This window comes from Urocitellus parryii, chromosome 9 (genome assembly GCF_045843805.1).
Source record: "Urocitellus parryii isolate mUroPar1 chromosome 9, mUroPar1.hap1, whole genome shotgun sequence".
NCBI classification, from domain to species: Eukaryota; Metazoa; Chordata; class Mammalia; order Rodentia; family Sciuridae; genus Urocitellus; species Urocitellus parryii.
The window spans coordinates 81,929,393-81,954,975 of record NC_135539.1 but is presented as its reverse complement, the minus strand read 5'-3'; the positions used below and the strand labels follow the sequence as shown (position 1 = coordinate 81,954,975).

General features: G+C 41.1%; 1 protein-coding gene across 1 annotated transcript in view; it reads left to right on the top strand.

The window, feature by feature from the left end:
- The window catches only part of Ryr2 (ryanodine receptor 2), a 588,770-nt gene that overhangs the window by 155,863 nt on the left and 407,324 nt on the right, over nucleotides 1-25,583 (top strand). The window contains exon 2 of the mRNA XM_077802933.1: nucleotides 14,975-15,094. Within this exon, the coding sequence (XP_077659059.1) occupies nucleotides 14,975-15,094 (120 nt within the window). The remainder of the gene's footprint in view (nucleotides 1-14,974; nucleotides 15,095-25,583) is intronic.

Here is a 25,583-nt window from a genome sequence, read left to right as displayed (position 1 = left end):
TATCAAAGACACAAAGATGGGCAGGCACTGAGTGCTCTTGGATGCTTTTTCCATGTAAAGATGTAAAAGCATGTTGGGTTGAGCCTCTCTAATATCTGGTTTTAAGGACCAGTTTCTATCTAGGTGCAGTATCCACCAGAGCTTCAGGAAAATTCATGACTTGTCTCCACATGAAATGTGGCTGTTCTGAGATGCACGGTGCGTACCTTGCTATGATTCCTGTCCTGTGACCTCTTCCTTGTTATGATTTGTACGTGAGGTGTTCCCCAAAAGCTCATGTGTGAGATAATGCATGAAGGTTTGGAGGAGAAATAACTAGGGTATAAGAGTCTTAACCCAGTTAGTGAATTGATCCCTGATAAGATTAACTGAAGTGGTAGAGTGTGGCTAGAGGAGGTGGGAATGGGGGTGTGGCTATGGGGTATGTATTCTGTATCTCGAGAGTCGAGTCTCTCTCTCTCTCTGCTTCTTGATCACCATGATGTAAGCTACTTCCATCTGCCACACACTCTGCCATGTTCAGCCTCGCCTCCAGCCCTGAGAAATGGAGCTGGCCTTCTTTGGACTAAGACCTCTGAAACCATGAGTCCTCAAATACATTTTTCCTCCTCACAGTTGTTCTGGTCAGATCCTTTAGTCACAGCATTTAAAAAGCTGACTAAACAGAAATTGGTACTGATAAGTGGGGTCATTGCTGTGACTGACCGGACCATGTGGATCAGAAGCTTTTTGAGCTTTTTGGAATTGGTGGGAGGAATTTTAAGATGTTTAACATCTTAAAATTAACACGTGGAAATGCTTTAGGAGCCTAATGGTCAATTCCGGTGGGAGCTCAGAAAACCAGAATGGCAATAGGATCATGGTCGGTGAAGACAGAGCTCCAGAGCATTCAAAGAAGGACTCTATTGGATTTTGGAGTATTGGCCATTTATGTTATGTTCTGGCTGAAAAGTTGTCTTCATTTTGCCCATGTCCAAGACTTTCTGGGATGCTGATGTTAGAAGCGATGGACTTCTTAATCTGGTTGAAGCAATGTCTAGGCAGGAGAGTATTCAGGTGGTGGCATAGATACTGCTAGCAGCTTTTAGCTAAGTTTGTTGTGATAATTAGGAACAGAAAGCAGAGTAGAAGATTTGGAAAAAGTGAAGTTGAAAGGCTCCAATAAAACTGCAGCTAAGGAAATCCTAGTTGTTAAAGACAAGACCACCACTAAGGAAATGTTAAAGACTTTTCCTAGAGACAATAAGAAAGATGGCTTGAGGGTGTCTCGGGAGCTGGCAAGACCACACCATCTCAAGCACAAGGGGATAAAGGTAAAAATTCTCTCGAAGAGACCAGTGGGGCACCCTTCTTGCACAAGGGGACCTGGGAAGTTTTTTCAACGTGTTCAATCACCCAGACATTTGGAGCCTGCTGCAGCAAGGGTCCATGGAGGCTTGGCTACTGATCAAGATGGTGGCAGATCTTGGTCAACCACATGGTTCTGGCTCTGCAGGAATGCAGGATGCTGGAGTTAGGGATTAATGGAGGCTTCTACCAAGATTTCAAAGAAGGCTTGGGAGGTTAGGCAAAGTGCAGCAGGGTCAGAGTCCTTGTTGCTGTGACTAAAAGATCTGACAAGAACATGCCACAAGACTGCCTCTGCTTTTCCTGGGTTTCACACCCTGTGCAAGGGCCTTATGGGTGGTCAGTTGTCCCCATGACTGGTAGTGTGTTATAGAAATGGCCTGTGACCTCGTTCATAACCTTGTGGCTAACCCGCGTTACCGGCTGGTGATCGCTAACCACGGGCTGGCGTTTCATAGTTACAAAGGACGTGTGTGTGTGTGTGTGTGTGTGTGTGTGTGTGTGTGCGCGTGTGCGTGTGCGTGCACACATACTTATGTATGTTTAATTTGTTCTTTATGATAGCTTTGTGATGTTGGCAAGGGATAAAGGTAATTTTTTTCTCATTGAATCTCATTGAAGTGGATTACCCCAATGTTGATCAGTTAAAGAGAGGGGTGATATTTTAACTCACGTGTTTAACTATTAGCTGGAAATTCCCATCTGCTTGCGAATAGGTGGCAACATCTCCTTGCTCTGTAGTTCTCAGGCATATCAAGAACACTTTTCTCAGGGTCTTCTCCCAATATCCTTGTAGGTTCACTTAGACGAATGTCCTTGTATCCGAGAGGCCCTTTCCCATGGCCTGTTAAGAACATCAAGTCCCCTTGCTTCTCTGTCCCACTCTGCTTTGGTTTCCTCATGTCAGCTTCTTAACAAGCATATATCTGCACACAGCTGTAAGGTTTATTGTCTAGGTCTCCTACTTCTGTTGTTTTGGTCCCCTTTTTCCATAGTTCCCATAGGAGAGCTTGAATATGGCACGAGCCCCCCCAGACCTCCTGTATGATCCACATTGTCTTCAGCTGCTGGACCTTTTTCTAGGCTTCACTTCAGGCGCTGTGTCTGCTGCTCTGCTCCCTCACCTTGCAGCCCCTCTCCAGGCCCTCCTTCCTGGACCTCATCTCCACCCTCCACTAACAGCACTGACCACCGCTGAGCACCGCACTGCCGAAGACCAGGGCAGCCCTCTGCCTCACTGACACTCATCTTCTGCATAGCGGAGTGCGCTGTTCACTGTCTTTCCTCCTGGAGCCCGTTTACCTCACCTGGCTCCTGATCCTCCTCCTCTGTGTACAGCCCATCCTCTGTCATGCTCTTGTGCCCTCCTCCCTGCCTTTTCTGTTCCTAATCTGCTGTGTACAGGGTCCAGGGTTCCTTTTAGATCCTCCAGTCTTGAGTGTAGATGTTGACATTACTTGTCTGATTTGAACTGGTATCGGCATTCTTCATGTTGGTGACACCTAAGTATCTTCAGCCATCACATCCCTGAATCCCACCTCTGTTTGTCCAGCTGTCTCTTGACCTTGCACTTGTTTAACAGTCATCCCAGACGGAACTCATCTGAACTTGACCTCAAGTCCCCCTGCCAAACTGACTGTCCCTGGCATTCTCTCTTTCAGTAAAGAGTACCATCTCCTGACCAGGTGTTTGGTGCAAAAACCTCATGATCACTCTTTCCCCTTTCTCCATCCCAAATCAGCAAATCTGTCAGTTATCCTTTTAATCTGTATGGACTCTGACGTTTTTCTCCAGCAATTCCAGGGTGATAGAAGCAACTACCGTTGTAGGCTGGGGCCAGAGTAAGAAGTTTCCATGCTCCCAGCACGGTAGCCTGCATGCTGCGCCAGAGAAAGGTGTCATGTCTGTCATTCTCCTGTGTGCACCTCCATGACTCCCAGCATGCTCACACTGAATGCTGAAGCCTTTCCCATGGCCTGTGAGATCCCTGGATCTGCTCTAAGTCCTTCGTCCCACCACCCCAACAGCCCCCTTGGGCTCCCCAGGCCAGGCCCTTCCCCTGAAAGCCTTGTGTTTGCTGCTTTTCCCACCTGGGATGTTATTGCATACCGTCCCTCCCAGCTCTGTGCAAGTTTTGGCTCAGGAGACTGTTTTTGACCACCTGGTAATAAACCTCTTCATTGCTCTTGACTTTGACCCTGTCCTTTTTATTCTTGGATTTTTTTCATACCTGATGTTCAATTTTCTAGTTGCTTATTATCAATTTCCCCGAGTGGGAGCTCAGAGATATAAGAACTTGTTCTGTCTTGTGTTGAATGAATGAATTTAATAGTTTCAAAAATAGGAAGGAGGAAAGAATAATTATTTAAAATCTTGTACATTCTGAGCCATCTTTCTTAGGTACTTGGTATAAATTATACTTTTGATTAATCCCTTACAACAATCCCCTAAGATAGAATTTCATTTATTTTCAAAGATGAAAAAGTTGTAATCACAGTGATTATTCTTAGGAGAGCTGGGGTTGGAGCCCTGGGTGTTTCTCATGGAGGAGTAATGCTCCTACACTTCATGTTGCTTGCCTGTTATAAATTAAGGAGTAATCACATTGTAAGTTGTCATGACAGGACTTAGGTTTCCACCTAACAGATGTGAATGCTGGGGTGAAGTAGCAGGCGGGTTGCCCAGGACTTCACTGCCAGGACGTCAGCTTCTGGTGAGCATCGGCTTCAGAGCTTTGGTCCTGATTTGGCCTCAGGGGCTCTGTTTGCATAAATACAAGATTTCTGACACAAGTATTTAAAGCATCTCAATTTTTCTGGGTAACTTTTGGTTTTTTTTCCATGACATTTGACCCCTTAAAAATTGGCCTAGGCTCATGTTTGTGAGTGCCAGGCTAAGCTTTTCAAAATCTAGTTCTAAAACTTGCCACATGTTTTTCTTCCATTTACAAGTGACCTTTAGTGGATCTTTACAGAACTGGTGTTGAGATTAAATAAAGTTGAGCTGCAATCTGTTCTTCTGCTTGTACATAACTTCTGCTGCCCCAATGCATAGCCCTACTCTTACCAGAAGCACGCATTGCTCAGATATAGATTACTATTCACTGACTCATCCCCAGGCCAGAGAAAGGCCCTCTGTTGAAATACTTCAGAGATTGCAAGAAAAGTGAAGGGATTCACCAAATGTCCACAAAGTTGACAGGAGTTGGTGGTTTACATTATAATTAAATAATTGCACTTAGAATTGGCAAGAAAAAAATGAGAAGTTTAATAGGTGTGCTAATTACAGAAATGAATTGAAATTGCAATGGTTGAAATTGCAAACTATTTTTCAAAAGCAAATCTAAGAATCCCTAGATGAATATTAATGTCCATACAAACAAGAACTGGGAAATCCTTGTATAATTGTAAAAGTGGGGATACATATCAAAACATATCTCAGACAAGTTTAAAATTACCTGGATGAGTATTATTGCCCCATTCTCCATGTATTTGCTGAAAACTCTTTTTGATTTTATTCTTGGGTACTGGTTTACTACAAATCTATCCTGATTACTGTTATATATATATATATATATATATTTTTTTTTTTTTTCATTTAGTTGGGAAACTTTGTCCTTGTTCTGTGCATTACCAGAAAAATAACCTGCTGAAGGTCATTGTATTGTGTAATACAGAAAGGGAAGTGTCCTCTGAAGTCTGAAACTAACTCACCTTGATGGTGAGCTTGGGATGTATTTAAGAAACTCAACCAAGGCCAGCCCTATACATGTTTGAGTCTTGGTTTTGTTAAGTTGTCTTTGGCAGGAGGCTTAAACCTCATCTCTTTAGAGATGGCTGGTTGTCCACGAGGAGACTGAGTCGGGCCCCAGATCATTCCTGGTGATGCTCAAAGGGTCAGGGAGGGCAACTCGTTTGTGCAGTTGCTCCACATGGATAGATTTCTCAGTGCATGTGAGGCTTCTGCTAAACTGGAGTGGAAAGGCATCCATGACACGTTTATGTACAGAGGCAGCGTGCTCCTTCTGCTGGCCTGGCCAGCTGCCACCGCTGACAGTTGGAAATTGAGTAAGAGGTCTGAGGTCTTGATCGTGTCTGATATTTGGGTGTTTCTGTCCAGCTCCTCATGGATGACATTACCCAGGCCCACTGTGACAGCTGGCCTCACAGCCCATTATCCCTTACATGCCATCTTGTGTATAAACTTAGCTGTAAGAGTCGTGAGCGTAGAGCCACAGATCACTTCTGAAGCTCTAGTTTATGAGATCAGCCCACATTACATCACCTTGCATAAGATCACAGAGCACAAATAGGTGTGCCATCAGCAAAATACCCAACAAGAACAATTTGGAGGAGGAAAAAGTTTATTGTGGCTCATGATTCAGAGGTGCAATCTATTACCTGCTGAATCCACAGCTCTGGGCCCGAACTGAGGCCGAGCATGGTAGCAGAAGGGCATGGAGGAGGAAAGCAACTCGGCTCATGACAGCCAAGAAGCAGAGAGAAATGGAGGGAGGAACCAGGGACAGGATCTAATCCCCATGGGCATGGGCGCACCTTCAGGCATTCCCCACCTGCCTATAGTTACTAGCCAGGACACCAGTCCTTTCAAATGATTAATCCACCAGATGGATTAATCCACTGATTACATTTTAGTTCTCATAATGGAAACATTTTGCCTCTGAACATTGTTTTATTGCCCATCACGAGCACTTTGGAGGACATCTTATATCTAGACCATAATAATAGTCAAGCTGGTAATGAAATATCCTTTAGCTCCCTCTATTAAAAACAAAGCCAGGGAGCTGCATTCAGTGTTTCCCATTGAATATTTTCAAGGGATTCTCCTCTTTTACCTTTTCACCCATATGTGAGTGCTAGAAAGGACCCCTATCAGTGGGGAAGTGAGGCCTAGGCAGCCACAGTGAAGTCCACATAGGACCACGTCACTGCCAATAAGGACACGATGAAGGGGAAGCATGGGTTTCTCCCAGAGCTTCTGTCGTGTCCTCACTCTGTCTAGAAATCACCGTCCAGCCACAGGTGCACATCATGATCAGTGGCTTGCAGGTCATTCCTTTCTGGACCTGTGGGTGGTTGGTGTGGTGCACCTGGTTCCTTCCTTGTTTCCTGCTGGTCACTGCATGGAATGCGATGCTTACAGGAAGGGATAAGAGGGAATTGTCCCCCACAGATGAAGAAGTGCACCCAAGAAGCAAAATAAGCCTGACCACTACAGGAATGGTAGCAATGGAGTGTGGATGGCCGTGGCCTTGGAAGATTCTGCCTGTGTGGCCAGAGGAAACAACAGGGCTAAGGTGAGCTTGTGGATGTCTATGTTGGTGACAGTGCTGGACACTGAGGGATGTGATGCTGGGTGAAGAACTCATCAGTAACGGAAGTCTCAAATGTTTCATGAACACTAGAAGCTGATCCACGCTGGAGGGAGTGTGGCAGTTCACCAAGGCACCAGAGAGGTCCTCGCTCCACGTGGGAAGCTCTGTGATGGGAGAAGGCAGAGGCTGTGTTCAATCTACTCTGCATAAATCTTTCCAAAAAGAAGAAAACTTGAATTCTGTTTATAGTATTCTATGTTACAGCAGTATTAAGTCACTAAATACATTTTTGTTCGAGCATTTTGTTTCATTTTTCTGTTCATTTGTAAATCATACAGAATTTTTAATGCCTGAACAAAAACTTTAAAGTCCATGGAGCAACTATAAACCATGATAATTTTCCCCAAAACTGCTTGAAGATAATCATCTATATGGTTCTATACTATCGTGTAAACTGAGGACTTACTTTTTTTTAAACAAACATAGATTCAGTGAGTCCCAAAATACTAGCTTGTCTGTCTTAAATTCTCATTTGCTCAGTTGGAGTACTTACTCTCTGTAGGAAAAAATATAGGTAATATGTTATTTGACCACATGCTAGAGAAGTCTAAAGCAATGGTGGAATAAATAAACTGGCAAACATTGATCCTAGCACCTGCGACAGCGTAGGTTCTTGGTAAATGCAGTGTATGGGCAGGATCCGATCGCCTCTCTGCACTTCTGCTCCCACCTAGTCTAGACGACCATCTTCCCCGTGGCTGGTTGCAGTTACCCCTAGTTCACACTGCACTCCACACCGTGGGCGTGGCTCAGTGGTTCTCCATTTTCCCCAGTACAAGCTGAAGAGCTTATGCTAACTTAGGGCTTTCATGCCAACCTCATTGCATTATAAACTACCATCTTCTCCCTGGCCTGCTCTGCTCTAGCTACAAAGTTTTTTCCTGCTTGTTTTATTTCCTTTTGGAGATGGGAGCTCAACCCAGGGCTCACAAGTGCTAGGCACACACTGAACCAGTGAACTCCATCCCGGATCCTTCCAGTTCTTTCTGTAGCTAAGACTACAGGGCCTGGAGGGACTTCCCCCAGCCTTCCCTCTCCCCAGGAGGCTGTATGCCCTTCCCTCCATGTCCTTGTTCACAAGTCACCCCCTCTATGAGGTCCTGATGGTTCTAGTCAAATCTTCTGTCTCTAACCAATACAGCTTTTGATGCTTGTGTTCTGTTTTTGTTTTGTTTTCTAGAACTTTATATCTTCATAACATCAACATGATTATAAATTTATTAGATTTGTGTTTATTGGGTTTAATCGCTTGCCAGCACATAAGCCTAATGAGTTTGGGGATCTTTGGTTTATTTGATGATTTATCTCAAGCACTTAGAATGTTTCTTAGCACATGTTGTATCCCAAGCAAGTATCTGTTAAATGATGGATGAATATTTGGAAGAAGCTGCTGCTATTGTCATTGGAGAATTATTTTTCGTGCTGTACTATTTCAGCACACTTGGCAATATTTGTTATAGAAATTGCATCTTATTACTCATCACAAAACTGCCTGAATACCATATTCTAGCTCTTTCTCCCTATAAATATCTATTCTAAGTGGTTTTAAAGTCACAGGAAGTATACAACAGAAGGAATTCAAACCACACCGTGTCTATTGAGCATTTACTATGTGATCTAAGATGGATGATATGATTGCCTTAGGTTTTTACTAAATCAGTTACCCATTGGGTACCTGGTTTCTATAAAATGGAATCTCACCTTCTGGACAAATAGATTTTTAAAAATATATATTTGTTTTTTAGTTGTAGATGGGCACAATACCTTATTTTTATGTGGTGCTGAGGATTGAACCCAGTGATCATGCATGCTAGGCGAGCACTCTACCACTGAGCCATAACCCCAGCCTGACAAATAGCTTTTTGAGTCGAGGCTAACCCTAACCCTGGAACAGTTCTCATGACATAACCCAGGGAGCACACCAGGTACGTTTAGTAAATGTGGATTAACCTTTTGGAATGCAAGCATACTAAGTAGTTGGCATGATGTGAGGGATTGTGTAATGGCCGAAGTTCTTAAGAGTTTCTCTAGAGCATTGGCGAGTATAAGATGAAAGATTGGCTTAGATTCTGTATGCAAACTGCATTGTTGTAATAAAAGTTTTACTATGCTTATGTGGAAATAAGGAAACACAAGGGGCCACTTGCCTTTTTCAGTGATCCAGTTGGGCTTTATATTGATGCTGTGGATGTTTTTGATATGTGAAACATTTGTCACAGTTCTGACAGATAGGCTTGGTAATTTTCTTCCAAAATTGCCCTATTTCCTGGCTCCATGAAACCATGAAATCACTTATTGGGGTTATACAATACTAGTTTTAATTGGAAATTAAATAGACTCTTACCTTGGCAAGTCTACAAAGAGACTCATCCATCAGCATGAAGGCACTAACGTACTGCTGAAGTGACTGCACATCCCAGTAGACAATCAAAGGTAGACTGGGATGTGCAGTCACTTCAGCAGTACGTTAGTTTTGCCAGGTGCAGTGTTAGGCAATGGAGATGTACCAGGGAGTATGACTGACCTCATCTCTGCTCTCACACAGCTGCTAAGACCAGGGGATGTGCAGAAGGGCGGAATGTGCTCTGTGCGAGTGGAAAGGGGCAATTCCTTCCTGAGAGTAACTTACACTCTTGTGATTGATGAAGTGTGTTCCTTGTGTTAGAAATCTTTTGGGAAGTTGGTAGGGAACTGCAGTGGGAGGTGCTGGGGGAAGTAAATGAACACATCCCTGAATGCTAAAGGCTTCAAGGTGTTAGTGTGAAGAGGTTGAATACCTTCTGTTTGATGTTCACTGGTTACAACAGAGGACAGAACCCCTGCATATGTCACCCCCAGCTCCCTTCCCATCCCTCTCCAGGGCCTCCCATTCCTCTTCCTCTATTCTACTGGTCTTCCTTCTATTTTCATGAGATCCTATCCACCCCCCCTTCCAGAAAAGAGAAAACATATGACCCTGGCTTATTTGAGTCTGGCTTATTTTACTTAATGGAATGTTCTCGAGTTCAATTCATTTTCCTACAAATGATATCATTTTGTTGTTCTCCATGGCTGAATAAAACTCCATGATATATATTATATATATGTTATATATGTATTATATATATATATATATATTGTATTATATATCACATTGTCTTTGTCCATTCACCTAACCTGGTCCCATAGTTCGGCTATTGCTAATTGTGCTACCGTGAACGTGGGTATGCATGCATCACTGGAGTGTGCTGACTTGAATTCTCTAGGATTAATGCCAAGAAGTGATGTAGCTGGGTCATGTGGTGGTTCTATTTGTTATTTTATTCGTTCATTCCACTATTACTTACGGAGGCTCTCTTGTGTGCTGAAAGTCTGATAGATACTGGGGCTATAGTTCTAAAAAAAAAAAAATAGTAGATTCGATAATCAAACATCACTGAGCACATAAATGAGTGCATAATGACCAACCAAGTAAATTAACAGAAAACAGTGGTGCAGGAACACAAGACAAAAGAATTGGCCTAGCCTAGTTACCAGGGGAGGCTCGTGCCTGAAAGGAGGCCTGAATTAAGATTCAAAAAATAAATAAACAGCTTGGTTGGTCCATGCCAGCATCTCTAACTCCACCAAACACCTGCTCTGGGCTATCAGATATGCCCTTAATAACCCGAGACAACAGACAGCCATTGGCATCACTCTCTAGGCCCCTCTATGGGAGTTCTGCTTTCTGTCTATTAAGCTAATCCTGTTACTTTGCTCTTACCCTGGGTCCATGGATTTCATTTGAATTTGCAAGACAAAGAACCCACCTGATGTGCATGCTCCATGTTCCAGTACTAGCACACATCATCAGGCTGGTCATTCATAGTTAATTACAAGTTTTGAAAATTTAAAAGGCAAAATGACAATCTGAGTAGAATCTATTCTTGTAGAATTTTGGGTTTGGACCTGATTTCTTGTGAACCATGTCTAAATGTATTGTCCTAGTGAGGTACTAGAGCATGAGACACAGGAACTCAAAAAACAAAGGATAGTAAAGGGTGAATATTGAAGGGCATTTTTCCAAAGTAACAAGGTAAGAATGATGGGAACCAAGTAGACGCAAGCCTTAGATACTCCACTGGCACACACAACCAGTTGTGAAAGTAAGAAATGTGAATTAGGGCTGAATATGGTAGTGCATGCTTATAATCCCAACTACTTGGGAGGCTGAGGCAGGAGGATTTCAAGGTCAAGGCCAGCCTCAGCAACTTACTGAGACTCTCTCTCAAAATGGGCTGGGAATGTGACTCAGTGGTAAATTACCCCTGGGTTAAATCCCCAGTATCCCCCACCTCCTAGAGTGAATTAGGACATTGCACCTGAAGCCAGGTAGCAAAAACTAATTCAGAAGAGGACTTACAACCTAACAAGATGTAACTTAACTACATCTGTATTCTGATAACTGAGCAGTGCTGCTCCTGGATCTCCTCAGTGTTAGGCAGTGTTGATCTTTGTTTTGGGGTAGGGCCTAGAATGTGAGCAGTTTCATCCCCATGTGCATCATATATATGTTAACAATACCCGGATTCACCACATGTGGGTCCCAGTAAAGACCCAACTTATGACAACCTCTGAAATGCGAGGTCTGCGTGCTGTCCAAGGGCAATCATTCTGGAGAGTCTACTTGGAGGTGAGAGAGAAGCTAATTAAAGAAACCTGGTGGTGGTTTGTGTTTTGATGTTTGGTCCAGCAGGCATTTGAGATTTATTATATTGTGTCAAAGGGGAACCCTTCACTTACTGGAATGTAACATAAAAGGTGCTCCCAGGTAAAGGAGCAGATGCTGTAGGGCACATCAGGTAAATTCTGCCATTCGAAGCTGAACCATGACTCAAGGTTCTGACTGTAGACTGTCTCCTTGGCTGAGCAGGGATCACCTAGATGTAGTGTTGGGCCTTTGCCAGCCCCTCTGTTGTCGATGTTAAGGCATTAAGTTGAAGGGAAACTGAATAAGTGAGTCAGGATGATTGCAAGTTCAAGGCCAGACTCGGTAATGTCAATCTGTATCAAAATTCCCCAAATTTGATGGGGTGGTTTAATGTCTTTTAATTCAATTATTTATGTAATTGGAATTTGCTTCAAATTGATAAGCATTTCCACATAAGCTGATTTTGTCCAAAGTATGGTACTGGGGACTGAACCCAGAGCCTCGCCCATGCTAGGCAAGTGCTCTACCACTAATCTATGTCCCCAGAAGACTTACTTTAATACTCAGCTATTCTTGATGCTTTCCACACTCCTGTAAGGGCTACTTCTATCTATTGGGATACACATCCTTTCTGGGACCCATTTTTGCATCCTAGAGCCTCAGTGTGGCCCTTGTTCTTGAGCATTCGTTAGAAATACAGCCTCAGACCCACCAAAGACGTACAGAATCAGAAAGTGTGTTCTGGCAAGATCTGTGGGTTGCAGGATGCAGGTTCAAGATTGAAACGCACTCCCACACATGACAAACATGGTAAAAATCAACCCAGGCAGCAGCTAGGGGCTGATGACTTTCAGAGAAGGTTTAATGACCTGGTTCCTGGAAACACACAGAATAAACCCTCTGAGCAAGCATTTACGCTGAGCCTGGCTTTCATCTGTGTGTGGGTGCCTTTGTGTCCCAGGGGACAGGGAGTATTAAATGAGGGAGAGCTGGGGCAGGCACACCATGTTTTTGGGAAATCGAGTGTGTTTCTCTTGTGCAAAGCTTACTTACCAGCATTGCTCAGACGTTTGTCCCCCAGGTGTATGGTCTGCTTTCATGCCCCACCCCCACTTGCTGTCCTTTTATTCCCAAGCTCTCCTTAATTAGTACATTAAAATAATTATTTACTAAATGGTATTCAGATAGTCTCCAGCACCCGAAATAGAGTCTTTAACTGGAGAGTGTCTTTTATGTGTCAGAGTTGGTTCCACAGGGCCAGTGAGACAGGAAATACACCCCTGGGGATGTGGTAAGGCACCAAGCACACCAGCATCTTTTTCTGTTCTTTCTTGTTAAACTATACATTTGAAAAACGCCATTTTTCTTGATCTTGCAGATTACATAAAGTACTTTGTGATTTTTTTTTAATTATGGCCAGGCTAAGCATGAATTTATATTCACATGTGTTTATATGAAAATCAGGCTTTTTATTTTTAAAGCAAATGACTTTTCATTAAAATGAATGTTCACTGAAAATTAATGAGCATCTGGAGGGAAAATTAGGAGGTGGTTGTTAAACACTGGGCTTTGCCTGTGGCTGGTGCTGTAAGGGTGCTATGAAGTACTGCAGCTACTGTAAGGAAAACAAAAGCAAACACACAGGATCACAAGGGTTTTAAATGCAAATGAGAGTCACTTTTCTAACATGGCTTTTTCTATGAGTTAAAAAAGCTAATTTTCTGCTTTTTAAGATTAATTCCATCTCGTCACGACACTTTCATGCTGCTATTCTGCCTTGATGAAGGCAGCCTCTGGATATACTTGTGTTCGTTAACGTTTTGAGTGTCATTAAAAGGATTGATGAATATATATATTTCCTTATAAATCTTTGCATTTGAAATCTCAAAATACAGATGGCTAAATACCTTAAGTACTTGCTACTTGGAACCTATTAAAGTGAGAGCTTTTGTTAACATACAGCTACATCTCCCATTTATTTAGTGTCTATTTAGTGCTATCTGCATGTCATTGTCTAAGTACTTTCTATCTCATGATCACTTTAGAGATTAGTTTCCTTGCCTAGGTCATGCAACCTAGTGAAACCAGAGTTTTGAGATGAACTTCAATTCTCTGCTTCTGACTGGTGGGGTCCTACAACCTGCAGGTACCTGCAGCTAAAAAGTGTGGCACCTCTTAACGGCAGGCCCTGCCCTCCAGGGTAACAGCAGACCCCAGCAACTCGTTGTGAATTTCTTCTTCTAGCTTCCTATCTTGTCAATTTGAAGCATGGACTCCACAGATGAGGATGAGTAGGTATAACCCTGGGATTTACTTAAGAACAAGAACAGAATTCTTCTAGCAGGCTCCATAGCAGGTTTTCTCCACCACAGCTGTTTAGTCCAGGGGTTCCTGTAGCACCTGGGTCATTGGGATTGGTTTAAACACCCTAATTAGGGTTTGGAAGAAGTACCAATACTATTGGCCCATGCTTATGCTAATTAGAGCTTGAAAATGTACTAATGCTATTGGTTAGCCCTGAGTTTCATTTACATTTGCCTTATTTGATTTTCTCCCAGCTTAGGGAAGGGGGAGCTTGAAGTCACTGATTGCACATGCGCAGTGGGTGTGGCATCTCTGCTGTGTTCAGTCTGGACTGTGGCTGGGTGATGGACAGATTTGCCCCGGCTCACCTGGTACTGGCCTGCCTCCCCTCAGGCCTGCCATGCCTGCTCCACATAGCCCTTGGCCATACTTGCCACCCGCACTCCAACCTACCCAGACCTGTCCCACTGTTCCACTGTGCTTCTCAGCAGGGACCAGTAGGCCAGCTGAGGCGAGGAGCCATGTCACTAGTACATAGCAGAGTGAGGATGGGAATCAGATCTTGAGAGCTTTTAGGTCCATGCTTCTTTCAGTACTTGCGCCGTCTGTACTGTTATCCCATCGATCATCTTTCCCGTGTGCAGCTTTTCCTGTAATCCTGCTTCATTAATTGGAAGCTAGTGTTGTGTTTCAGAGGATCAAACTAATAAATGGCCTCTCTGTAGATTTTTAAGCAGCCCAGGATCATTTCCAATATGATCAAGTAGCCAATACATGGTTGAGCTAAGACTTTCCAGTCAATCTGAACCCAGAAATTCAGTTACCGAGTTACTCCCTGTGTTATCTGTGTAATGACATGTGTGCCTGCTATCAGAATCCCATTCTTGATGATACTTGATATCCTTGAAGTATGTCAGAGAATTGTTGGTGATTCTGATGATTAAAATTGTGCATAAGAGTACTAACAGGAAAATCTTATATCTTACTATTCCCCACGCATATTCTCTGTGGGGAGCAGTAATAATAGCAAGAAAAGTATTGATAGCTCTGAATGGCAATCCCTCTTCTCTTCCACCCGCTTACCTTCTTGCAAATAAAAAGGGCTTTGGGAATTGAGTCTATTTTTATTTTTATATTTTTGGACAGTGGTTAACATTTGGCTCAGGTTTTTTAAATGCACAAAAATTGTGTTTTTCTGGATCTGATTTAGACTCATCGTGTCCAGTCTCACCTTTTCTTCCGTTTCTCCTCCTTTGCAGGATGATGAAGTGGTTCTGCAGTGTACCGCAACCATCCACAAAGAACAACAGAAACTATGTTTGGCAGCAGAAGGATTTGGCAACAGACTTTGTTTCTTAGAGTCCACTTCCAATTCCAAGGTAGGATGCAGCTTTTCAGGGCTATTCCCACTGTCGCGTTTCACTCATGGCATTTATGAGCCCTTAATTATTTTCTGTAGAACCCATAAAATTAAAAAAATGCTTTCACACTTCAGTATGGACGTTTTTAAGTAAGCCTCTATTGGACACACAGAACTGGAACTTGTGAACAAGTGCATACAGAGTCTTTGCTCCGTGAAGTTGATTGTAGTGGAAAAATAAATAGGTGATGGAATTTCTGAATAGTTAAGGCCAGAAAGAAAAAGGGGAGCAGAGGAAGACTTGCCCTGGTACAGAGTATTTCAGAAAGTCCTTTCTGAGATAGTCCTTTGAACAGTCTGGAATCAAGTGAGAGAATGAACAGTTCTCAGTTCTGGAACCTTCCACAAGGAAGAACCAGGTAACTCAAGGTGGGTAGGAGTGCACATGCAGAATGTTTTCAGAACCGTGAACAAAGTGCTAGTGGAAGCCGCTGAGGCCTCCAAGGAACTAGCCGTGGATGGCCTTACAGGCCAAGATAAGGAGTTCAGGTTTCTTTTTAGTGTGAAGGGAGGTCATGGGTTGTGGTTTTTGGTTTAGCATTTTAAAGATTACTTTGGCTCCAACATAGACTTGAGGCTGTAGTGAGATCAAGGGGAGAAGCAGAGGCTCTTGGGAAGGTGCTTGCTGCAGCCCTGGTGGGAGCTGGCTCTTCCAGCTCTTCCTCCGCCTGGAATTGTTGTCAGGGGAGAAATGTGGGTGGGTCTGGAACATGCTGTGAGGACAGACTGGGTTTGCTGATGGATCAGACAGCCCAGAGGAAGGGAAGGAGAGGAAGCGAGGGTGTCTCTGGGGAAGGAAATCAAGGAGAAAACGGCCAGTTTAATACTCTTATGTTTAGCATGTTGTAGATTGCACAGTACTTTGACATGCATGATCTCGTCTAATTGTCCCAATAAGAAGAGCTGTCATTGTCTTCGTAGTCATTGTGCAGATAAGACAAGGGAGCTAGCAGAGGCCCAGGACTGTGTAACTGCTCAAGATGACCCCAGGCAATAGGTCAGCCGTGGCTTCTCATGTTTGTGCCTGGGGCTTTGAGCTTCACATCCTTGGGTTACTCTGTCTGCCACTGAACCTCTTTGGTTGTTCTGTAAAATAATATTGAGTAATGTGTATATGTATATCCTTGGTTTACTCTAGTAATTTATGCTAAATAACAATATTAGTTTTCTGCAATACATATGCATCTTATAGTCCTATTTAGATTTATTTCAGTTCAACAAGGTTTTTATGTGACATTCCCTTTGTACAACTTAATGGGGACAGTTTCGGTTGTGAAAAGTACTCCTTAAAAAGCTATTAATCATTTCATTGTGATATTTTCTCTGTGGTTTCTGGTATTTCTGTGGTGGCTAGAGGCAGGCTGATACCTTTAGTTACGCTGTTTTCTGACCTTCTATTTCATATTGGACACTATAGTAGCTGCTGTTCTCCCAGCTACCTGATGAAAGAGCTGATTTGCACAGCTAATCAAGACATCCTGGATTCTACAGTGGGTATTATCACTTCATGGTCAAGTCAGACATTGACTTGGGACTGGTTACCATTTAAACTGCCTAGTTCCTGTCAAGGACACTTGACCATGCAGTTGCCTCTGATGACCTAGTGAACTGAGTATTTTAACACTTCTTATTTTCATGCTATCTTGTACATTTCTGATTTATCTGAAAATTTACATTTGGCATCAGATAATTAGATTAAAAGGCTGTTTTTAAAGTTCTTACATGGGCTTGGGGATCTGACTCAGGGCTAGAACACTTAAAATAAGGTTGTTGGTTCAATCCCTGCTACTGCCAAGAAAAACAGTTGTTTAAGAGTTCTACGATACAGGTGCTCTTTACTCTTTGCTAACCCTCACCCCTGCCCCTAAGTGGCAATCTATCAGTTTGTCTCATATCTCCTTTTACCTTTTGCCCCGACTTGGATGCCCTTCCTATACTTCTCTGCCTGCTGGAACACTGCTTATCCCCCAAAGCCTGTTTCAGACACACTCTTCTGGGTTACTGTTTCTGAACACCATATTTCTTTCTTTTTTTTTTTTTTTGAGTACTAGGGATTGAACCTTGTCTGTTTAACCACTGATCCATGTTTTCTGGCCCTTTTTATTTTTTATTTTGAGAAAGATTCCACTGCTGCCCATGCTGAGTGCACAGGGATACCCCTCCCAGGCCACATGTCCCTCTGCACCCCTGAGGGCCAGACATCTCATTTATCTTTTATCCAAGCACGTGGTGTTGAACTAATAAAATTTAATGGATAATTATGTTTGAAAGGGAATCAATAGTCTTTAGGCTAATTATATATTTCCTTCTAAGACTTCAAATTTTCTGTAATAACTGTTAAAAGTGTACATCTCAGTTCATGTTTTCAATATGAAAACCTGGGTAGAGCTGTACTTCACACAGATGTATCTGGATTTGATATTTGTTGATTTTTTTTCCAAATTGGTATCTTCTATATTTATCATAGAGTAGGGAGAACAGAATAATTATTGGCAATAACTAGTGAGACACTGTAAATTATATACATGCTCCCAGAAACAGTCCTAGGAATACCTCAAGTTATAGAACTATTTAACCATTACTTGTTCAGACTGATCTTTGCCTGCAAGTGAATGGTTCATAATTGCAGTATCAATGGTTCTGAGAAAATACAAACATTTAAGCCTGAGGACACATGCAGATTAGTTACTCCTGATTCAAAACTATGGGTATTTACTGTGTGCCTCTGTAATAAATAGCTTCTCATCTTCGTCTCTGTATTTTGGAACTGAGAAGTTGGGCTTCTTGATTTTTAGGAATTAGTGACCTTGAAACTAACTCACTTTGTCATTAATAAAGATTGTAAGAAATGAGAAGTTACCAGGGAGGCAGAGTTCTTAGTCTCTTTGAATTATGATGTCAAAGCAGACATAGCCACAAACATAGTCAAACCCCAGACTCACAGACCAAACATAATCTAAAGCAAATGGTGGGGTTGTGGGTGGGTAGACTGGTCAGGTAGGATCTTACTGGAGCAGTCTTGGTCCTATAGGCTTTCAAAACTAACCAAATAAAGCCCCCTTCCAGGACAAAGCCCTGATGGGGGTGGGGGGATTGTTGAGAATAGAGTCTATAATGGGTGGGGGGAGAGGCAAGGATAGAGAAGGACCATGCAAAAGTCATAGGGGGAGGGGCAGAACTGATAGAATTCATAAAGCAAGAGGCCCTATTTCTCCTATTAAGGAAAAACCATGGGGTCAAGAGCTCCAAAGGCCAGAGCTAATGCAGCTAGGTGGCCTCCAGTAACAGTCAGAATGTGGCACCTCAATTTTTATTTGTCCGCTTGGCATTCCTTTATTGCCCATGTAATTATATATAATCAGGTATAATTCATATAAGTTCAGTAGTCCAATTTATATGCATTTACATAATTATAATTGTTTTACATATAACATAGGGCCTGAGGGCCAGACATCTCATTTATTTATAAATATATAATTTATTTATAAAATACATAATTTTAGATATAGAAGAGTAAGGTGTAGAATCAATATCTGCAGGCAATAAAGTTTTACCAGATAAACAAGCTTAAGGCTGTGAACTAATGTTTCAAAATAGGTTAAAAGAAATTCAGAAAATTGGAGACAGCATGAAAGAATAACATAAATTATAAACTAGAAATATGACGAGAAATAACACTGGAAGACAGCAGAAAGATAAAAGGAGTAAATTATAAATTAAAGAAAACCCAATTTTAGCAGTGGAGACTGATCTCAATGGTATGCCAGAGTGTACAAACCTACAGGTTATGTCATCAAGAAATACAAGATGGAAAAGTGAAAGCCTTTAGAAGTCCACTTGAGAAAGACACTGAAGGACACGTCACTGCAGTGACAATGACATGGCTCCTGGTTTCCCACGCAGCAGAACGGCTGCAGTGAAGTGTGGACTACAAGCAGGACCTGCAGCATGGAGCCTGCCACGCAGACTGGGGGTCCTGAGGCGCTGCGAGCTGAGCTGTCCAGACCGGTTGCCCTTTGCGGCCAGGCAGGGCGTCCTACCTATGCCTGCTGCAGCCAGGGCCTGGAGTTGGACTTCCTAGACCTGCTGGGAGAAAATGCAAGTAGGCAGAGCTGATTGGATGGACTCCAGAGCTGACCAATAGCATTAGTACGTTTCCAAACCCTAATTAGCATAAGTCTGGACCAATAACAGTGAACCCAGTGGTTTATAAACCCCTGGACTAGCAAATATGGGAGTTCCGCTTGTGCTCCAGCTGTTCAGTAGGTTGTATGGTTTGGTCCGCGGATTTCCTTCTTCATGTTTATAAACCAAGTAAGAAGAAATTGAAGGGTGAGCTCCTGGGTCTTTTACAACACCAGAGGCCATGCCTGCCAATGAATGACAGCCGATGGAAGTTCACCTCAGAGGGCTGTTTCAGACTCTACAGAGAAATTCCAGTGTTACCTCCCTGCAAAAGCAGGGAATGAAGTTTCATCTCAAAACTTCAGTTCTAAAAATAGGGAAGAACTGTGTAGGGCCCCGCTTGCCTGAGACCACACGTTGGGAGGGTCAGGAGCACACCTGGGGCAGTAATCTCAGAACCAAAGCAGTGTTGTAGTACAGAGGCGAACTTTTTAAAGGAAAAAAAAATACAAGTCATTTCAAAGAGAAGATAGTCCATTTGTTACCTGCCTTTTTAATGACCATGCTCTCTGCCAAAAGGAAACACAGTAATGGATTATCTTTTCTTGGACTTCTTGAATATGTCAACAAAGGTCCCCAACAGTTAAAAATGTGGACACAAGTAGAGATGGTGTTTCCGTGAGCTGTCCCATAGGAATTTGCTATAGAGTCTTAGTGTGGGAGAGAGGACGATGGAGCTGTCTCTGCTCTGAGGCTGCAGTCAACCAGCTACCAAGAAGTGACAGGAGGACAGGGAGAGTTTAGAACAATTACCTTCAACTTTCTGATTGCTTATGGGTCCTGAACAAAAACAAATGGTGGAACTTCAGCTGGAAGAGAAGGGTAAAGTGAGGAGTCCTTAGCTAGTTTCAGTTATGCTCATAGAACTGATAGACAAGGTAGTAACCAAAAACATAGGGGCTTAAGGGTGTTATTTGAAGATACTGGTATTAGGGAAGCCAACATTTAGTACCTCAAGAAGATATTTGTACCCTCACTTCATCATTCCATGAATGACGCACATACTTAATACATGTAGTGTTTTAAATACAATGAACAAGACCATTATAAATAAAGTGAAATGACATATTTAGTCTTTTAAAGTAAAATGAGTTTAAACAATGAGAGTTGAGACTATAAATATATTGATCATTCAAATAATGGTAAGTGGGCTTGACTTAACCTATTAAAATACGAAAAATTTAGGCTTCACTAACAAAGCTAAACCTGGTACTGAAACAAGGGGATTCAGAAAGGTCAAAACTGAAGGATAGAAAAGTATATCAGATTCATGAACAAGTAAAATGAACACCATTGTCTGAGTCTGTCAAGTTTTTAACTTAAAGACTTTGAGAGACAATAGTTTTTAATGCTAGAGGCTTCACCTCTCAATGAAGACAGTAGTTATGGCTCGTAACAGAAACAGCTTTTACAAAGAGACTCAAGAGTTGCAAGGAGAGACCGAACTACAGCACAGTTGAACTAGAAAAAAATAAGTAAGGTGCTCGGCATGATCGTGAGATTGATCTCTGAGACCTGTCAACGTTTGAACCTCAGAAACAGAAGGTGAGTTCCTTGAAAGTGCACAGGTAGCAGTAGAGATAGTATTTTAGACCGTATCTTAGGCCTCAAAGAAAACCTTTGTAACCTCCAGAGTAGCAATAATACAAACATGTCCGGAAAGGAATAAAATTTAGATATTAAACAAAAATCCCACAACTTCTCCTGAAAATCACTACTGACAACACGAAAAAGACTTTTCTACCTAAAAAAATGACAAAGAACAATATTAAATAAATCTTGGGTCAAGGGAGAAATGTAAAATAAAATCCCAAGAGTTTCTTGAACATCATAACAAACACGTGATATTTTAGAACATGTGAGATACAACTGAAGTTAAATTATAGAATTAAATACATATTAAAATTAAAAAAGTATTAAAATAATGGAAAACTAGAAGAAGGGCAACAAAGTAAGCAAAAGTAAGGAGGAGGGAATTAATAAAGATAAGTTAACCTTAAAACTTGGTTCTTTGGAAAAGTGGATAAATCACTGATCAAAAAGGAAGAAGGGACAGATGTTCAGATATTAAAAGTTACATATGGGTCAAGGAAGAATAATGGATTAGAGGAAATTAAATCATGGACCATTTGCCTAATTATATACAAATGAATTTTAAACTGTTGATGAAATGAATTATTTTCTAGAAATATTTAATAATTCTGCATAAACTCCAAAAGATTACCAAAAAATAGTTCCCCAACAGATCATGCCCCACATTAAATAACCCCTGTTTACGTGTGCTACTTAAACTATTCTAAAGCATAAGCCAGTCATGTGGAAGATTTGTTTATTCCAAAATTTATCCAGTATTACATGGATTTCAAAATCTGAAAAATGACTTTGCAAAGAGACTCTGTAGATTAATTCTACATTGATCCACAAATCTAGGGTAAAGTATCTTAAATAAAGATACCAGTGTTCTATTAAAATCTCTATCATAACCAGTGAAGTTTGGGAATCTAGGGTGTAGCTCTGTATTGTAAATCTGCTAATATGATTCTAAGCATTAGCAGAGAAGAAATGTCTTAAACTTTTCCTTATATGGGAAAAGGTACTGGACAAAATTCAAATTCTGTTTACATTTAAAAAATACTGGAAGAGGTATTAATATGTTACAGGTGCACAGTGAGGTGCATGTAAACGTGCATTTCATTTCAAAAGTGGGCACTTTGCTTAAAGGGAAGCACTAGTGGTGGTCAGGTGTGAGTCAGGAGGCTATCTGATCTGTCGAGTGTGTGGGGGTGGGTGGGTTTGGGAGCACAAGCCCACACAATAGACAATATTGGAGATGAAGAGGTAAAACTATTTCTAGTAGTGGATGATTTGATTATATAATAGTTTAGAAAAAAATCAAGGAACGAACTATGAAAATGGGTTTGAGAGAAATCCATGAAGAAGCAGGTTACAAAATCAGTGTAACAAGAGCTTTTGTATATTCAGCATATCAGCTTCATAGATATTGGAATGTAGATATGTGTGGAATGATACTTAGTATACACAACACACAGAAACTCAAGCTTTCATTAAAATAGGAGACCAGTAATAGTCTAAGGCCAATCATTTGCCAACATATAGGCATTAAACTTGAGTGTTATTCATATTTTCCTGTTTTTGACAGGAAAATTATTAATAGAGTAAATTACATGTGCATGTGCTAATCAACTAATTTTTCATGTATGTGTTAAATTGATATTTATGAGAACTTCAGATTTAAGTGCTGTTTTGGTTTTTCTTTGTGGTATGTTTTTAAAGCTCAAATTAGATCAAAGGGTAACATGAAGATATTTACCTTTATATTGAAAATCATGCTTAGTTCCAGAGACCTCTGCTCTTGAAATATGAAATATAATTTTACCTTATTTATATTGGTTTCATTACTGCTCTTTAAAATTTGATAGTTGGGAGGGTATGATAGAATAAAATCATGAATATTTAATTCTGAAGAATAAATAACTCAATGTGTTTGTATTCTGAGGGGCTGGTGTTAACATTTTGTAACCCTATTTTCCTGTTGGGCACACCTTTGTAGAAGTCAGTATCCACACTGTGTGCTAGTTGACTCTTTCGAGGACTATGGGAACGAGGCCTGAGCTAGCTGGCTTTGCTCTAACCAGCCATTAAGGTGGAAAAGTCACACTCCTGGCTATCGAAGTCTGCTAACCGGCCCTGCCAGGGTGTGGCACTGTATAGTTCTTCCTCTCTCCTTTTCCCTTATAATTATTTTATGATCAGTAAGATATTTGAATAAGTGGGATAAGTGCTGGTTAACCTCGTGTTCCTTTGGTAATGTTCAGTTTAATCTAGGGATTTTAAGTTGAGTTACATTAAGAAATAACTCATAGTTGATGTTAAATCTTTATAATTTCAGGCCTAATGTATTAGTAAATTTAAGATAAATGTTGTGTGGATTTTTCTTCTATATTTTTATAGGTAGAGTAGAATAACTGTAATAAACTCAAATGAACCACACTCGTTTGAGCTCCCTTTTTAAGGTTTGGGGCTGTTAATTGAAACCAACTGATCAAAAGAATGGGCTAAATAAAACTGCCTATGTAGTTCTGTGAAGGATTGTAGTTGGTTTGATGGTTTCCTTGGGATTGAGTTATTTGGCTTTTAAGTTGATGACTAGGTGCAGTGGATGATAACAAGCATTGTTATACTGACCATTTCCCGGGAAACTCTGTGCTGTTGAATCTCACCTTTTACACAGTATCTAAAACTCAGGGCCATATACACTTCAAAAACAATATCTGATGCTGTGCTCAATCCAATCCAAATTCTAGATGACTACACAGTGAGAGTTTTTAAGTTCCTTAAAAGGATTACCAGAGAAATTTAAAACTGAAGGAAAAATTGCAAACTGGAAAAGAATGTAGAATGCAGCAGCGCAAAGCTCATGGAAAACCAGGGTTCCATAGGGGGAGAGTTTGGGAAGCACTGTTCTGTACAAATGTGACAGATACATCAAGAGTCATGTAGTATTCCTCCCCACAAAAGGAAATTACACTAAACAGAAGCACCATCTTGTTTAACGATCTTATGAATAGTGTAGTTTTCTGGTGTTTGTGGTTTCGGGACAGAAACACGGGAGGATCTTGAAGACTTGCTTAACAGAAATTCTGATTCTTGTATTTGTGAGACTACTCCATAGTCATGGTGTGTTAAAACAATGTAGTTGATTTTTATCAGGCTTCCAGGGAGGAAGTTGGCCCTGTGAAATTCTTCACAGCCATGTGAAAACCTCTTTCCATTTCCTCCCATTTCTATGGCCTCATTTTAATTAAAAGTTCTTCTTTCCATCATGGGACATGATAGAGAATATTTTATCTTCAGTGACTTCTCATCTCAGGATATTATTCACCACCATAAATAATGCACTAGTATATTAATGATGCATAATAGTTGTGCTATTCTAGATGAACGGCTCTTCTTGTTAAAGTGAGAATTTCTGAATAATAAAAATGTCAGTATAAGATAAATGCTAGATGATGTAAGAAAGGCTCACTTGAAAGACAAAGTTTACAAAACATGTTAAATATCAGATCTTGTTTCTCAATGTGTTTCCACTAAATTTGAACTGAAACAATGTACAATTTTAGGAAAATATTAGCATCATTTTCTTTATTCATTTTAGCTTTCATAGGATTTTTCTTGTGCAGAAGGCAGGCAAATGAAGACAAAAGGAATATCGATGGGGTTGAAAAGAAGAAAAATTATCAACCAGCATACGTTTGTCAGTGTCCTTGTATTTTAGTTATATAATTATTTATTTGCTGATGTTTAAGAGGAAGACAAAATGGGTGATAGGAAAATATCTGCCTGAAGGAAAATATCTCAATGGTGTGTGAATATTTAGTCTATGCAGGATAACTTCAGACTTATAACTCTTCCGATTGATCAAGATGCTGTTTAAGAATACCTGGTTTTTTTTCCGACAGATTATTACATTGGGCTAGAATGGAACTGTTTGTTTAGTTATGACTTGTACATCATGTAGAAATGATCTTGCTAGCATTTAAAACATGCACTGATGCTGCTACTTGTGTTCAAATGTAGATTCATTGACTATAACAAATGTCACTTCCTTGGGTGTTGATACTGGGGCACTGCATGTGGTGGAAGCAGGAAGTCAGGACAAGGTACCTTCTGTTAGGGTTTGCTCTGAGCATACAATTGATGTAAAAGATGAATTCCACTTGAAACACAAACCAGGCAATCAACACAAGATCGCTAAATGTTCATCAGTGGAAAAATTGCTAATTAAATTACAATGTATTCAAGTGATGCTGCACAGCACACGGGGAAATTGGGAAATCATGAGCACGTGTATCAATGACAGTCAACTCCAGGAATTGACTAGTGTGAAAAAATGAATCAAATTGCAGATGGATGTATATAGCATGATACTATTTATGTCATGTTAAAATATTCAAAATAATTCTATGTAAGTCACTAGAATACACATGTAGCAGAATTCTGAATAATTTCGCACTGGTGATAACACTACACTCAGCAGAATGATTACTCCTCTTACAGAAGGCCAGGCAGAATGAAATTGGTTCTGGATACACAGTGGCTTGAACTCTGTATGCAATGATTTACTTTTTAGCTGGGCCTTAGAACATGGTTGTTCTGTAATTTCTGTATGTTTCATATTTCTGAAGTACTCCATTAGAAAAAAGCTGTGGAAAAAGATGCTTGATTGGCAGCCAGAATATTTT